At 38.8% G+C, this 18,061-nt stretch overlaps 1 protein-coding gene across 1 annotated transcript in view; it reads right to left on the bottom strand.

Annotated features, from left to right (window-relative positions):
• Positions 1–2,521, bottom strand: part of PTPRC (protein tyrosine phosphatase receptor type C) — a 96,594-nt gene extending 94,073 nt beyond the window's left edge. Inside the window, exons 1-2 of the mRNA XM_081946449.1 lie at positions 2,436–2,521; positions 2,229–2,350 (exon numbers count right to left, since the gene is read on the bottom strand). Coding sequence (XP_081802575.1) covers positions 2,229–2,295 — 67 coding nt within the window. The 5' untranslated portion in view covers positions 2,296–2,350; positions 2,436–2,521. The remainder of the gene's footprint in view (positions 1–2,228; positions 2,351–2,435) is intronic.
• Between the last annotated feature and the right edge of the window lie 15,540 nt (positions 2,522–18,061).

Raw genomic sequence — 18,061 nt, 5'->3', positions numbered from 1 at the left:
TTTATTCCAGAATTAAATCTGCTCTCATGGGTTGCAATATTAGGATTAAAGGTACTCCTTGACTTACAACCACAATGGAGACTGAAATTTCTGTTGCTTAGTGAGACATTTGTTAAATGAATGTTGCCCCATTTTACCACCTTTCTTGCCACAGTTAAGTGAATCGCATGTTAAATTAGTGACACAGTTCTTAAATGAATCTGGCTTCCCCGTTGACTCTGCTTGTCAGAAGGTCACAAAAGGGCATCACATGAAACTGGGACACTGCAACCATCATAAATATGAGTCAGTTGCCAAGCATCTGAATTTTGACAAGGGAGATGCTGCAATGGTCGTAAGTGTGGGAAACGGTCATAAGTCTGTTTTCCCACTTTTTCGAACAGCCATTAAATGAACTGTTATAAGTCTACATTTTATGAGAAGCTGTGAATGTATTAGTTAATACTTTACATATATTCTGGTGTAAATTTTGAAGTCTCCCTTTGCCTTGTTTCTTAAATGGATAGTGCACTTTTGTGATCAGGCTGGACATCATCAGTGGAAAGAAAAGCAAAAAAGCTCCAACCCACCAGTGGTACCACCAACAGCAGAAAAGGTAAACTTTGGGACCTCAAGATTCACTAACCATTTGAGGAACTGTTGAAGTTAAGCAATGGGAATGAGAATTCTTAAGAGTTGGAGGGCCAATGTTCTATACCAGGGGTGTCCAAACTTGAGAACTTTAAGACTTGTGGACTTCAACTCCCAGAATTCCCCAGCCAGCCATGGTCCACAAGTCTTAAAGTTCTCAAGTTTGGACACCCCTGTTCTATACAGTAAAACATTCAGCAGCAAACAGATTCAGAATCTGGCTGCTAGTTCTAGCTTGCAAAAATATGCAGAAATATACTTTCGAAGAGAATACAGATAAAGGTCAATCCTTCCTTACATACAGGATCGCTATAAATTAAGCCATGAGCATCTTCTCACCAGCTAGACATAAAAGATGCAATGCACACATACTTTTATCAAGTGAAGCAGTTTTCTTCCTGTGAATAATAAGCTTTTTGGCTTATTATATTTTTGCCTGAATCCAAAATGGTCATCTTTGAGGTTCCCAAGGAACTGAGAGTTATACTGTACAATAAGTTCAGGTTTCCAGACACTCAAAATGGTTCACAACTTGGTTAAGTGCAATTGAAATAAAATGGCAGTACAGTACATGATGACTTGTTAACCACCTAAACCACGTAACCCAATCAGTGGAAGAACATGTATAAAATAAGATTTCTAATCTGCGACATCATAAAAACAATAAGTAGTTGCGACTGCATAAAATGAAAAATATAGATGTGTCACCCATTATGAATATCTGTATAGACTATATCTATATGCAACATATTGGCTTCATTTATAATCTGATGATGATTTTAACTAAAGAAAAAAAATGTGATGCAGTGGAGCTTGAAATCTGAGGAACTAAATACAGGATCTGAGATTAGGGAGTGGCTCAAAATGTAATGCAGAAGTCCATCTTAGGGAAATTCACTGTAACATTATTGCTTAAACAAACATGTGAAAAAAATTGTGTACTTGTATAACATCCAAATGTGAATCTATTGAGTTACATATCATTCTAAGGAATACCAGCATTAGGACTGCAATCTTAAATGTTCTTCACAAAAAAAGCCCAAATTTTAAGCACACTGTGGTGTGAACACTTTCATGGTTTGCACAATCCAAAGACCACATAAGCAATGAAGGAAAACCTTAACCCCTAGTGGACATCTTCAGATGCAGTGTGGGGAAAAAATAACTAAACCACATGGTTAAGATCTCAAAGGATGAAGTTATCTGGGATTTTAAAAAGTTCCATGTGAGAAGGAAATGACTTCCATGTGAACACCTCTGCTTTCTCGAATGTTGCAGGAGTGTTTAGAACTCATTTCTGCATGCTACTTGTTTATATAACTCAAGGCTGTACCTGTATTTTACTCATCCAAATGGTGTTGCTTAGTTTAGGGTTCTTTATGATTATAGAACTATGGAACTCAAAAAGAGGGATATCAAGGCCTAAGACATTTTAAGGTTTTGGCCAATTCCAACTTTTCTTCAAAACAACCTAAGCTTGAGAGCTTGACTTTCAGTTTTAGAGCCAATTATTTGATCAGACTGATTCAAGGCAACATAGTGCTGTTGCTACAATCACCAAGAGAACTTGTGGTATCAAAACAAATAAAGGCACCTACCATTTATGAAAACTTCCATGTCCACAAGAGCCAAGCCAAACACCAAGAGTTCTAGCCACAAAAACATGATTATATCCAGGGATTATATGTATCCTTACAAAACAGCATGTGGATGTCTGTCTCTGGAAAGTAAAATAAAAGTTATTGTTCTCTATGAAAGTCATGCAAAGTCTCCAGCATCAAATGTAGAACAGGCGGTACGCATACATTGAAACACGTCCTTATAATCCAAGAAGCAGCTTCCTCTGTCAAGCAAAATTTAACTACTGACAGTTCCACTCTACAGCAAAGTGATGTCAGTTTTACTCACTTCTCTAAAACCACTTTTTCTTCTTTCTTCAGTTTCCAGGAAGTAACAAAGAGAGTTTTTTTCTCCCTAAAGTTATCGCAGTGCTGTTCTAATATCCTACTTAAGAAGCAATTGCTTCTGTAGAATTCAATGTTGAAGTAATTTTAAATACTTTAAATACAAATTGCCTTTGATCAAAGGAAAAAAACATAAAACCGTACTATTAAAAAATAGAATAAGGCAAACTTTTCTGTGATATAATATAGTGACAAGTTTAAAAACAAGTTTACACTAAATTATCTATTTTTTCTTTAAAGTACTTACTAGTAAAGTAAATGAAGTAATTGTGTTACAATTCTCATTTGTGAGCAAGGAAACTAGCTAGGGTTATGGACATTATAGTGCAACAAAAGAAGAAATTAGCCTGGGAGATATTTTAAGAATCATTCATCTAAATTAGATATATGCATTTTTTTTTCAGACTATAATCCATTTTGGGCCTTCAAGTAGGAATAGTAGAAGGTCTGCCTTCCAAAAATAAATGAGCCTAGGGGGGGAAATCAAACTAAATGTAAATGTAATTATAATTATATTTATATTAGCATGCATCTAAGGTCTTTTTTTCTGTTACAGTACAGTAACAACTTCTAGAGGGGTTCTATGAAAAGATGCATTCCTTTTACTGGTTGATCTGAGTGTAATGTAACATCAATCCATGGAAAGTCCATCAAAAAGATAAATAGACCCTATTTCCTCTGCTTCCCTTATTTGCAGTCATATACACACACAAACTATGTGTCACTATGGGGAGAGGTGGGTATATGTGACTTTTCTCCAATGCTATCTCTCATGTCAATTACCCAGGGAGTAGTCCTATGCTAAAGCAGTTTTCAAAGCAGTAGACATACTGAAGTAGAGTCATTTTCTGTGAGATTGATAGCCATATAAATTTGATTAGTAAAATATAAATGAATCCTTATGGAACTTTCCCGTGATTTTTATTGGTTTGTTTATTAAATTTATATGCCACCCATCTCCCTCTGAAAACGAACTCTGGATTAAATTAAAATATATATCAAAAACATTAAATACAAAGACAAGAAGCAAAAATGGTAAGATTGGTACAGTGGTATCATCTTTTCAGTTAATTCATCTGCCACCTCCAACACTGAGCGCCCCCATCAAGACTTCAAGGTAAGTGGCAGAGCCAGGTTTTAACATTCACCTGGAAAGCCAAAAGGGTGGGGGTAGATCAGAGGTGGTATTCAGCAGGTTATGACCAGTTCTGGAGAATCAGTAGCGGAAATTTTGAGTAGTTTGGAGAACTAGTAAATACCACCTCTGACTGGCCCTGCCCCCATATATTCTCTGCCTCTTGAGTCCCAGCTGATCAGGAGGAAATGAGGATTTTGCAGTAACCTTCTCCTGCAGTGGGGAGGGAATGGAGATTTTACAGTATCCTTCCCCTGCCACCCCCACTAAGCCACACCCACAGAACCGGTAGTAAAAAAAATTGAATCCCACCACTGGGGCAGACCTCAGTCTATTCAAGGTTGTAGCTGCAGTAATTTTCACAAAGCTGACAAGGGGCCTGATTTGGGAATAGGCTGTCATAATCTTTCTTTTCATAATGGCCTGTGTATTGTCAGCATATCTGCTGAAAGAGATAAAAAAATATCTATGCTATCAGACATGGCATCCGAATTCTTGGGACTCAAAATTGAGACCCCCATTTATGTATTGACAATAATCATTGGGCATTTTCATTGTGCCAGGTGTTAGTTTCTTATGCTACAATGAAAAAAAAATGAAGCAAAAAGATGTTGAAAAGTGGAATCATGAAAATCTCCCAATGACTCCTTTGACTGATTTATATGTACTTCAATCATTCCTAAAGGGGGTATAAAACTGTTTCATAAGTCTCTCTGTATGGGAAAAATATGTTGTATTGATATACTAACTTCCATTGCAAGAGCCCAGATACACAATCTTTGTTTTTAAATCTTGACAACATGACAATCTGTCTGTTCACATATCTCAGCCAGTTATGGAAAGAAGAAATGAGCTTTCAGGACAACAAACTTTCCATTTTTGTGGAAGAGCCACTTGTTCTGATTTTAGTAAAAAATCACATCATGGGAGAGTTGAAACCACTTTCAATTATGATATAATTGAATATGTTGTTTAATATATCAAACAAGACATGTAGTAGCAGCCTCTCACATGATTCACAAGTGTAGATAGAATTCTGAAAGTACAAAGATAGATATATGTTTGCCAAATGATCATTTAAGGGGAGCTTTTATGCTTTTTGCTATTTATGACAGACCAAGTATTTAGCAACTACATTAGCTCCGCCATCTCTATCTTCATTCTGCGAATGTTGACACCTACCACTATTTAGCTTCAAAGAGCCCATTGGCAATTCCATCAAACAGAGGGGCATAATTGGTATCTGATATCAGTAACAGGAGTGATTTTTTTTGTTTGTTATTGAATTATGGAGTCAATGCCATGGCATCTTTAGCATCTATCAAATTAGATATGTGTTCTTTCTACTTTCTCTGAAAGAGAAGTAAGATGGCTTTTCTGGAACTTGCCAGCTCTCGGTACATGCCTCCAAGGGTTCTTCTTAAAATAATTTTTGGCCATAAATTTCACGAAACAAAATATCTCTACCTGTCTAGGTCTATCAAATGTGAGCTGCAGAAATCCAGATGATCCAAAAAAGGGATACTGAAACTTTTAACTCTTTCCTGTCTTTTTCTAGTCATCCAGATGTTGGTAGCTCTGATATAATAATCTTAATCTCATCCAGAAAAAGTGAGAGTTGTGTGAAGCTGCTCTATTAGGAGTCTAGAAGAAGATATTTAATGAGAAGGGAACTCAGAGAGAAATAAAGAGTAAAAAGATGGATCAAAAAAGAAGTTCACCAGCAGCCATGACATGAGATGTTACATGTCCCACAGCCAACAAATATATGCCACATGTCATGGCTGTTGGTAGCCTTCGCATCATTTTCAACAACTTTCCACAAATTCTTGTTGTTTTTCTTTTAACCAACTTCTAGTACATCAGACATTGTTGAAAGGAAGAATGAGAAGAATTGAGTATCATTGGAGTCATTTTCTTTATACATAAGACCTTTCTCTAATAGACCATCTGCATTTTTATTCAATTTCTCTTTGAAGTTCATCTTGAAGGAAATTTATGATATTGATACAGGTAGATTGGTTTGTCTGTGTCGGTATATGAATTATGTGTTTGTGTGTGTGTGTGGGAGGTATGTGAATAATATATTCTGAAGAAATAATACAGCTGAGGAAATAATGATTATTTGGAAAAGCAAAAATATTGAAGATCCCAGGTTTATGCACTCCTTGCTGTCAATTACATAATTTTTTTTCAGTCATTGTTAAAGTAACCTATTATACAATGGAATACATTTAAATTTTGTACATAATATCCCTAATTATGCTTCCTCTGCAAAGTTTTAAAGGGCTTTGGCTAAAAACATTAAAGAGCAATATAATAATATTTTAAAACACAACGAATATTTGTAATGTGAAATTTTGAGGGAATGGAGAGCTCAGGGTTTACATTAGTTAAATGTATCATACAGAAAAAGCTAAAAACATAACCGAGGTGGGGGGAATGGAAAGAAGTAAGGGAGAAAGAAAAGATTCAAGTAAGTTGACATTGTTAATAGCAAATCTGAATATCCAAATCAAATAGGATTGATTTGAGATTCTATAGACTCAATTGTAAAATTGTATTCTTTATATCCAGGTTTTTCTCTAGGAACCTGAGGTGGTACCCATCCCATAGTCTTTTCCCAAAACAATAATCCTGAGTTCAGAGAAGTTGTGATTTATTAGTCGAATCTACAATATCCTGGCTCTCAGAATTGATTGAATGCTTGTAGATTGCTAACATTCTTTTTGGGTCAAGAAAATAAGTTTCCTGTTCTTCTTTCATACATCCTTCTCCTCATGTATATATCTGTGGGTGTATACATTCATACGTATACATGCATATGTAGGTGCTGACTTATTTTCACTGGGGGGATCAAAGGGGTAAGTATCACACCATCTGGTAAAAGCAAGGGCAGCTTATTAGAACAATCATGCTTTTCCCTGGAATTGAACCAACTGTTAGAGGCATTTTTAAATAATCCTTCACATCTGCTTAGACATTACATTGCACGCAGAGCAACGATTATTTACAAAAAATAAATGTTGTATCTGGTCATAATAAGATCTTTTTAAAATAGATTTTAGGAGAGTATTTGGGAATAAAAAGTGAAAATTACATGCAAGAGTTTAATAATAAAAATTAAACTAGAATTTTTTGAACTGGAGTTATATTAGACCTTAAGAAGATAGCTCTCTTCATCTTTTTCAGCACTGAAGATTCTTTGGTTCTAAAGGCTTATGAAATCAAAAGTGCGAATTCACATTTATGAAATTAGTTTATGTGAAACTGAAATATTGTGACGATTAGAAATTATTTTTGACCAAAAACAGCGACTTAAAAAACCCTGAATAATTGATTCTGAGACCTAATCAATGAATGAATCTAGAAGAGGAATTAGAGAGCTGTGGTCAGATTTGACCATTTAAAGTTATGTTTAAGATTTGAGGCTGAATTTAGCCAAAACTCTCTGAGAGGTATAAATCCCCTAGAAGTGGAAAAGTTTTAGAATATAGGTGAGAAGAACTATTGTAGGAAGTGGGAAATATATTTGATGGTAGCTAAGTGTGTATGTTGTTAAATTGTTTATGGATATGAATGTGGAAACGAAACCAGAAGTGATACAGAGGAGAAATGGTGAATAATGAGATGGAATGGAGTGTTTATCAGACTACCGTAGCTATGTAGAAGAAGCCTATTGCATACTACTGCCAATTCACTAATGAGTGGATGATAGGCTAGGGTTAGTTCCAAACCAAGTTAAATCTGTTTTATTTCAGTGTGCTTTGGGTGCTGTTTTTTTTTCTTTTGTAGTTGGGCTTTGTTTTAGGTATTGATTTTGACTTAATTATTTATTAACCTTTTCTTTGATGTTGCACAGTCTTCTGGGTCCTTTGGGATGGTCAGGTTTATAAGTACTTTAAAACAAACAAACAATAAGACTCTGACCAAAGGAAATCTTCTAAGAGTTTTCCCATATCATAGTATATGGGGTGTGAAGCAGATAATGGGCTTTTTTTATTGGGTTTTTCATTCTATGGAACACCTATCACCTGGAAGTCCGATGGCTCCAATCCTCTTTGCTTTCTAGAAGGAAATTAAATCTGCATCCATTCAATGAACTTTAGGTTGTTAGTGATCTTGGATGACTATTGTTTACTATTACTACTATTATTATTGAAGTGTTGTAAATATTATTGGAGCAAATTGTAAATATTGATTGTTAAAGAAATAAAGAACTAAGTATTTTCAATGCAATACAATAGCAGAGTTGGAAGGGACCTTGGAGGTCTTCTAGTCCAACCCCCTGCCTAGGCAGGAAACCCTATACCGTTTCAGACAGATGGCTATCCAACATCTTCTTAAAGACTTCCAGTGTTGGGGCATTCACAACTTCTGGAGGCAAGCTGTTCCACTGATTAATTGTTCTAACTGTCAGGAAATTTCTCCTTAGTGCTACGTTGCTTCTCTCCTTGATTAATTTCCACCCATTGCTTCTTGTTCTACCCTCAGGTGCCTTGGAGAATAGTTTGACTCCCTCTTCTTTGTGGCAACCCCTGAGATATTGGAACAATGCTATCATGTCTCCCCTAGTCCTTCTTTTCATTAAACTATACATACCCAGTTCCTGCAACCGTTCTTCATATGTTTTAGTCTCCAGTCCCCTAATCATCTTTGTTGCTCTTCTCTGCACTCTTTCTAGAGTCTCCACATCTTTTTTACATCGTGGCGACCAGAACTGAATGCAGTATTCCAAGTGTGGCCTTATCAAGGCATTATAAAGTGGTATTAACACTTCACGTGATCTTGATTCTATCTCTCTATTTATGCAGCCTAGAACTGTGTTGGCTTTTTTGGCAGCTGCTGCACACTGCTGGCTCATATTTAAATGGTTGTCCACTAGGACTCCAAGATCCCTTTCATAGTTACTACTACTGAGCAAGGTATCATCTATACTGTATCTGTGTATTCCAGTTTTTTTGCCTAAATGTAGAACCTTACTCTTTTCACCATTGAATTTCATTTTATTAGATAGTGCCCAATGTTCAAGTTTGTCAAGATCCTTCTGTATCTTAAACCTATCTTCTGGAGTGTTGGCTATTCCTGCCAGCTTGGTGTCATTTGCAAATTTTATGAGTTCTCCATTTATTCCCTCATCCAAATCATTGATGAAGATGTTGAAGAGTACTGGGCCTAGAGCCTTGAGGTACTCTACTGCATACTTCCCTCCATGTAGATGCAGTTCTATTGAGGACTACACATTGAGTGCGGTTGGTCAGCCAGTTAGGAATCCATCTGGTGGTGATGCTGTCTAACCCACATTCTTCTACTTTATCTAGTAGTAGGTTATAGTCTACCTTATCAAAAGCCTTACTGAAGTCCAAGTAAACTATATCGACAGCATTCCTCTGGTCCACTAATTTTGTCACATTATCAAAGAATGCATTATTGTTACATTATCAAAGAATGCAATAAGATTAGTCTGGCATGATCTGTTTTTGACAAATCCATGTTGGCTTTTGGCTATTACTTTGTTTGTTTCTAGATGTTTGCAAATTCATTGCTTGACTATTTTTTCCAGAATCTTTCCTGGTATTGAGGTCAGGCTGATAGATCTGTAGTTTCCTGGATCTATTTTTTTTCCTTTTTTGAAGATGGGAACCGCATCAGCTCTTTTCCAGTCCTCTGGTAGTTCCCCGGTGTTCCAGGATCTCTGAAAGATATAATTCAGTAGTTCTGAGATCTCGTCTGCTAGTTCCTTCAGAACCCTGGGGTGTAATCCATCTGGTCCTGGTGATTTGAACTCGTAGGGTAGACTTTTTCCATTTAAATATGGAAAAAAATATTCATGGGATCTTCTCATTAAATCATGCATGCAGCACTTCTTACTTTTTTGCAGTGATCTGAAATATGTGCAAGGATCAAGAGAGTATTTTCCTCTAAGAAGTAGGTGGCTTTCAACAGGGTCATTTCATGCTAGACTTTGGCCAGTATGTCCTGTTCTTCACATCTGTTGTCCCAGATCCTTTCTATAGTACCCAACATCTATGCCAGTTTCTATAGCTTCTTTCTCCACTGCATCTTTGCCCATCTGTGCCACCACACTGTGTCTTGTCATTCTTCCATTTCCCTATTGATGCAACATCTACCTTCTCTTCTCATCAAGCTCTCAACTTTTCTTTCCCATCCCATTTCTTTCTTTAATGTTTCATTCATCTCATTATTCCATTGTTTTCCCTCCATATTTCTGGTTCCCACCCTATCCTCCTATTTTCCATCACCCTTCTTGCCACCAAAACTGCTTTCTCCTCAGGATATCCTGCCATATTTTAAACAAATGGCCTTCGAATCTATGTGTCTCTCTGTATGTTTTACCCTGTGTTTATTAATTTATGGTTTGTGTTTGTGTGAATGTATGTATCTCCATTTCATTCTCAGTTACTGTGATTTTTAGTCCTAAAATACATGGACATTAGGTATTTTTCTACCTGCAGTACATCTGTTTGTTTCAGTATTTGTATGCAGCTATTTTTGTGTTTGCGTTTCTTTGTATTTTATTATTTTGATCTATCTGTATAAATGTGTGTATTTGTCTTTGTATGAGGAGGTTGTTTCTTTGTTGGTTTAAGGCAGATATACATGTGGTACTTTGTATTTCTATCACTTTATTTAATTTATATCTTCTCCTTCCTCCAAAACAGATTGTTTCTCCGCTATCTTTTTTCCCCCTCACAATATTCTTGAGAAACAGAGTATGGTGGCGGTGGTTAACAATTTCTAAATTGCATTTTGCGTGTTTAATTTTCAGATGAAACTGGCAACTGAACAGCAGACAGAGATGATCCAACAGAATGAAGCATCTGCATTAATATTTCTTTACAATTCTCATTCCCTCAATTGATGGGATTAGTGTGTGCAGACAGTATGTATGTGAATGATTGGGCATGGATTCTGTTATTACAATTACATAAAAAAGTAAGTTTGGTTAATTTTAGTCTTGGTTGTTGAATTAAAACCAGTTAGCATATTTTGCACATAGAACAGAATGAAAAAGCTTACAAATCCCAGGCCTCTTTCAGAACATCAGAAAATGTCTCAAAAACTGAATAATTTGTTCAGCTGGACTTGCTATAATTGAGTTTAACATGTCACACTGCTTTTCATGTCAAACTTAGACTCAAGTTTTAATGAAGAAGGATACCTTTGATAAAAATGTCCCCGACTAAATCATGGCATATATACAGCACATTATGATTCTCTAAAATTACACTAGGTCCACAATCTATTCAATCTTTTTGAACAGACACCCTTGATGAATTTTAATCATTTGATTACTGTAATGTGTTAAACTGTTTGATATAACAAAAAAAATAGATGCATATAATATTAACAGTGTAATTTACTTTCGAAAATATTTATTATAATTTAAAAAGGAGGAACGAGAAGGAAAACGAGAATAATTCCCACAAAATTTGGCAAAATGTTTTTATTTGATGGTTTTGTTTTTTAAAATGACCTTCTGATGATTTACCAAAAACGGGCTCATTATTCCAAAAATTGCATAAATAACCAGTCTCTTAATTAATTTTATGTAAAAAAAAAAGAGTTAGAACATAGGAACATAAGTGGTGACTTGCTGGATGAAGCTGCTGGCCCATTGATACCAGCGGTCTGTTCTCACAACGGCCAACCAATTGTACAAGACCACCAGCAGATTAACTTCAGAGCAGTCATACTGTCCTAAAACTATTAGCCATCATTTCCATGATTTCCATGAAATTGTCCAGGTGAAACCAGGTGATCATGAGTTCTAGTCCCACTTTACACCCAAACCCAGTTGGCTGACCTCCAGCCAGTCACTCCCTCTCAGCCCTTGCAAGAAGTCAATGGCAAACCACTTCTGAAATCTTGCAAATAAAACCATCAAACCTGTGGGGATTTGTCCAGGCCATCACTAGAAGTCAATATTGGAAAAGGGATTTAAAAAACTAAAGTGTACTGTTGGAAAAAGGTGACTTTATCTATCACTTCTTCTTTTTAGATACTTTGTTGTCATGTAGGGTAAGAATAAGAAGAGGAATTCATCCATGGTTTTATGTTTGTTTTCTCTTCCACCAAACCCAGTCATCATTTCACATAGTTAACAAGCTTAATAAACTTATAATGAGTTTATATTTATAAGTTTTAATTTTATTTGCTAAGCAATCTTGCTTTTTATTGTAATTTTGCTTTTGCCAATTTTTGCAGAACCTAGATGGGTCATGTGGATCTGAATTTAATAAACTGTTATCTTTGATTAATAATGATAGGAAGCTATCATAACCAGATGAAATTAGGCTTTTTTAATACTTAGTTGAACTGAAACTATATAGCTAAGTTAAAACTGAAAAAGCTGAAGCTGATTCTGTCTGGCAAAGTAGAACAGGAAGTTCAGAGTGTAATATCATTTGTTTTTCATTTCATCTATAAGCTCCCTTTTAACGACCCTGTAACCCCTTAATTTAGGGTACAGTTACGGCAATTGGATGGAGCTGAGTATTTGCTGGCCGGATGCCCTTCCTGACACCATGTGTGGTTTGCAGCAGATATTTTCTCTTTAAACTCTGAGAGAGAAACAACTGTCACTAAGTAGGATTGAAGTCAACTTTCTGAGTGGGCGGAGAGCATATTCACCACTAGGCCACCACAGCACTTATTTTTCATTTCATCTATGAATATGATTAATTAGCTTTTTTTCCCTTCTTACGTTTGTCAGAGAGTTTTCAGCAAAGCTAGCAAAGAATTTTGCTAGTGACATTTCCTCTACAGGCAATGTTATTCCCAATTTCCTAGTAAATTCCACTCAGTGGTAGATCACTATGGGAGAGCACTAAACCCGTGTAAAGAAATGCAACGACAAATCCTTTTACCCAAATAATGTTTCTTTTGTTTTATTGGATTTATATGCCGCCCTTCTCCCAAAGGACTCAGGGCAGCGTACAGCATTAAAAAACACATATTACAAAACTTAAAAGGAAATTAGAAACAATCCAAAAACATTTTAAACATTTTAAAAATTAGATAAAATTAACAGGCCAGGCCGGCTTGCTGGAAAAGCCAACTTTTTAGGGCGCGTCGGAAGGACCGGAGGTCGGGAATTATGCGAAGCTGCGAGGGCTGCTCATTCCAGAGGGAAGGCGCTCCCACAGAGAAAGCTCTCCCCCTGGGGGTCGCTAGCCAACACTGTCTGGCCGATGACACCCTGCGGAGGCCCTAAATCTAGATCATTCATCCACTGCCCAGAGACAAAAACCAGGTCAAGCGTGTGTCCCCTATTATGGGTGGGGTCTTGAATTAACTGAGTTAGGTCCATAGCCATCATGGAACCCATGAACTCCCAAGCTGGCTCAGATGTCTCGCCAATGGAAGGCAGATTGAAATCCCCCAGGATCATAAGTCTGGGGAAATCAACTGCCAATCCAGCTAACAGATCCAGTAGCTCCGGCAGGGCCGATGAAACGTATCAGGGAGACAGGTATGTAACAAAAAGGCCCACCTGAACTCCAAAGCCCCATTTCACAAAAAGGGACTCACACCCACCTATCTGAGGCACAGTGACCTCCTGAGGTCCGAGACTTTCACTAATAACCATTGCCACCACCACCCGTCCCTGTCCTGGGCTCTCGGCTGGTGAAACACCCGGAAGCCTGGTGGGCATAGTTCACTAAGGGGAACACCCACCTCATGGCCCAACCAGGTCTCCGTAATGCACTCCAGGTCTGCTCTACTCTCTTGTATGAGGTCATAAATGAGTGGAGCCTTATGCACCACGGACCTGGCGTTAAGCAACACCAGCTGGATATCAGGGTCCTGTAATCCCAAGCACCTGGGGATGCGAGAAGGGTGATGAGAGTTGGAATGCGCGATCACTCTTAAACAGTGAACCCATGTCCCCCGAACATAATTTGGCCCTCGGCCCCCACCATATCTGCCACTCCCACAAACAGTAGAGATGGTAAACCCCCCAATGGAATGGCTTAATGTCTCCCCGGAATCCCAACCCTTCCCAGCACTCCCAACCCACGCCCATTAGTTAGCTCTGGCCTGTGCCCTGGCAGACTCCCCCCCAAGCCTGTCTGAGCCACCCGGATCAACACCCCTGCCCCCTCTTTAAAATTTTATTTAAAAACCACTGTAAAAGAAAAAAACCCTAAGAAATTTCTTCTTTGCCTGCCACCTCTCGGGATCCCAAGATCCATCATTAAGGAAGCTTCTTGATAGGCAAGAAGGCCATCCCCGGGAAAGGGGGAGTTCCCGGAGGGAGTAAAGTTCTATCGCAGCATAACATAGAGGAGAGTGTGGCATCAACCAAACGGGATGACATCATGGGGAGATGGAACGAGGAGATAACATGTCTATGGGGGGGGCAGCCGACATTGTTCAAGGGGGTAGCGGGAAGCTTGTGTCCATCATAGAAATGGTTAGTGTTAAGGACAGTATGTAAGAGTAACGGCCAGCTGTCAAAATCGCAGCAGATGATAGATTGCGAGGTGGTGAAGCGGCCAGTGATGGTGGCAGTGAGGACAGTGGCGGCAGCGGCGGCTGCTCCAACTTCAACGACTCCAACAGCCAAGCTCCGTCCATGCCAGCCACACTCATATCCGTCGCCAAGGCCACACTCCGTTGACCCAGTCCATAGTGTCACAGGAGAGGGGCCAAATGGCACAGTACGGTGGCCCAGGCAACAGCGGTGATACCAGAGGGGGCCACAACAAAGGACCCCCCCACTCCAACTGCACCCACACCAACTACCGAAGCCATCTTTCGCTGGCGTCAATATCCATGCCAGCTGCCGCAGCCACTCCGCACTGATCCAATCTATCATGTCCACAAGCAAGGTGGAGGGGGGGCGCAACCGGCGTGGGGAGCAGCAGCTGCAGAGAGCCCAGGCCAGGCATTCCACCGCCGCTGCCACCGACCACTCCCACGCCGGTTGCAGAGACCCCAGGCCGGGTGTCCCGCCGCCGCTGCAAACCACACCCACGCCGGCTGCAGAAACCCCAGGCTGGGCATCCCGCCACAACCTCTGACCACACCCACGCCGGCAGCCGCCGACACTCTCCATTCTCCTTTCACCACCAACCGCCCCATTTCACTCACGACTTCTGGCTACAAGGCAGGACATCACAACTCAAGGGTATCCCTGAGGTCCCAGGAAGTTCTCATAGCTGGACCTGGAACCAGCGATGGGATAGGGTACCCCCTGCAAGCCCCAAGAAGGACAATCATCTCCCCGAAGCTCTCCTCAAACACGACAGGACACCATCTTGGGCATGCACATTGATGAGATTTTGCAGTATCCTTCCCCTGGAGTGGAGTGGGAATGGGGATTTTGCAGTATCCTTCCTCCATGTCAATCCTTCACCTTAGAATTGAGTCACTACCTAGTCCATCATTAAGTATCCCATAGCAGCAATTAGGCTCAAACAGAAATATGATCATGATATTATTTACAATTAGATCTATCACACAGAAACCCTCAGAGTTGTCTTCTTGGATCCAAGAACTTCACAATTACAGTTTTGGACCACTGTCCTTGTTGTCAGCTTCACCACATTTCCCCTTGCTCTGGTTCAAATTCGAGCCTCAAGTAGGTCCTGTTAAAGGAAAAAGTTCTGACTACATTTTTATATAGAACACAGAGCACTAACTCACATTGAGCAATATTATTAAAAAATGAAACTAAGGCAGCAAAATGAATTTGCATCTCAGGACAAGAAAAGAGGAACACGGCTGTACAAGCCAACTATAATATTCTGTATTTTTTTTCCTGTAGTGAAATATAAAATTGCTGATTTTGTTATATATATACATATACCCAATAGGAAAGAATATGTTAAACAACATTTTAAATGCTCTTCTAATAGGAAGTTGGAGTAGAAGCTATGATCAAACACAATAATACCAAAACAATTTTTAAAAGACCAAAATAGTTTTGTGTGAAATGAATTCTGAAACAACAATTGGTCTGGTCTGGTAATACAGCTAAAACTTAAATAGCTGCTAAGTTTTGGAATCTTCAACTCAAAACAGTATTCAAATTAAAAAGCATTTGTTAGTGATTAATATCAGTATGCCATCCAAGTGTAATGGAGCAACAGGAGATGTAAAAGTATGAAATACCCTTAAACCTAATCAGCATTAGAGGATATAAACATTCTGTTACATCAAGTCATCCGTGTATATATGGCATCAGATAATGTAGAATATAACAAGATGGTGATTCAATAACTTTGTGAAGTAATTGCAAGTAATGAAATAAAAGCATACATGCCTGATTTCCTATAGTGAAAAAACTTTATAGCCAGGCAGACCAGAAGTTTGGAAATGAAACAACTGGAGGGAAAATTCAGCATATTCTTCTTTAAATTTATAGGTATGGTATTTTCTTTTCTTTGTTACTGAGGCATATTCCTCCAAAATGTGTTTATTTTGATGTAATTGAGAGATCTTTCAAAGGCCTGGGAAGAGAGGATGAATTTTGGAAAGAAGACATAAAACAAGAGAAAAAGAGGCTAAACATGCATTTTGGACCAAGATCATGCAGACTTCACTTCCTGAAGTACTGGACTCTCACAGTTCCTAGATAGTAAGGCCAAAATGCAGTAGGCTACCTGATCTGAAGAATAGATGGCTAGAGGTATTATCAACAAAAGACTATTGTCAGGCCTGTAGTTATGTTCCTTTTAGGATCTTTGGCCTGCCACACTTTCTTTTAATTTCCTATGTGTTTCATTAGTGTAGTAGTTGGGAAGGGGGAATAGAAAGGAGTAGATTTGTGGAATGTATTGTTGTCATTCTTTTATAGAAGCTCAAGGTCATCTTTTGTCTCTGCATCTCGACACCTGACCGGAAGCAGAGGGGTGTAGATGCCAGCGTGGAAGATGATGATTGGGACATGTGATGGATTATGGGGTGTGGGGATAGATCATGAACTTTCAACTGGGTGGAATTCCAGGAAGAGAATCAGAGTTGGAATTCCACAGCACGTTGCCAACATGCCTGTATGATTAAATTGGAACTTTAAGGATGATTCTGCCTTGGTCTCAATTGATTTCATGCATGGTATGAATGCATGGTATTTAGAACGCTGACAACTATGCTGTGATGCAAAGCACCAGCGGCGGCAGAATTATTTCAGGTTTCTCTTCGTTCTTGTCCTCCTTGCACTGTCTGAATCAGGTTTCCAACCTTCAGCCTGTGGGCCACATGCAGCCCTGGACTGCTAGTAATGCAGCCCCACAAACCCTCACAAAATAAAGGAAGTTTGTTATTTATATATATATTAACTCCCTCCGGGGAGAGGGGGCGGTCTAGAAATTTAATAAATTATTATTATTAATTATATGGGGGCAAAGTCAATTCTTCTTCACACAATGCAGCCCAGGCAAGCCAAAAGTTGGACATGTCAGGTCTAACTGCATATTACAAAATCGTTGGGGTATGATACAACATTGTTTTCCACAATGGAAATCAATCAATGGAAACGTATTCAAAATATGCTATGGAAGAATTTAGAGTTGGCTTTTGAAAGCTGCTTCGTGATAGTTATCAAAATCTGTCAAAAACCACAGTAGAATAGAATTTCTTTCATACAAAGTTTTACTGTTAAGTCTGTCCTTCCCCTTATAGTCAGGTTTTCCCCATCTTTCTAAAAAATATAAACTGCTTATACATGATTCCAAACCATGGAAAAATGTGGTCCTCTTTTCAGTTTATTTTTCTTTTACCTTTTACTATAGAATAAAGCAAGGCAGAATCAATTCTTAAGACAGTCGGCAAGGCTGTATGAAGGCTGATTTTTTTCCCTCTCCCAGCCGAGTTTAAAAACCAGACCATTCTGGCAAAAGATATAATGGTAAATTAAAAATGAGATCTTTCTCTCTCTTATTCTTTTATTTGTTAACGATGCAAACAAAGATCAAATAAACCCAAAAACAAGGAGAGGAAAACAAAAATGTGTGTGCAGATATGTAAGTATATACACGTGTGCATACCTTCTGGTAGCAATTCCACCTGATACCTGAAGCCCCAAGGTTGAGCACAGATCTGCACCTGCAGGGGTGGGATTCTACCAGTTCCGACCAGCCACCCACCCCTGCGCTATACTCAGCTATATTCCCTTTTCTGAAGCCCAGATGACAAGCGTGGCAGAGTGGATTGCCACATCTCAGCTGTTTTCCTCCCCGGCAGTAATGCCGAAGGTGATTTCTCTGTAAACGGTGCACGCATGCGAAGTGCGCACTCAGCAGACCAGTTGTTAAACTGGTAGAATCCCACCCCTGCCTGCAGGGGTCTACAGAAGGCCACT

Source organism: Natrix helvetica, assembly GCF_964273705.1.
Source record: "Natrix helvetica genome assembly, chromosome: 3".
Taxonomy (NCBI): domain Eukaryota; kingdom Metazoa; phylum Chordata; class Lepidosauria; order Squamata; family Natricidae; genus Natrix; species Natrix helvetica.
Note: the sequence above shows the minus strand (reverse complement) of the source record. Positions and strands in the feature narration are given on the sequence as shown.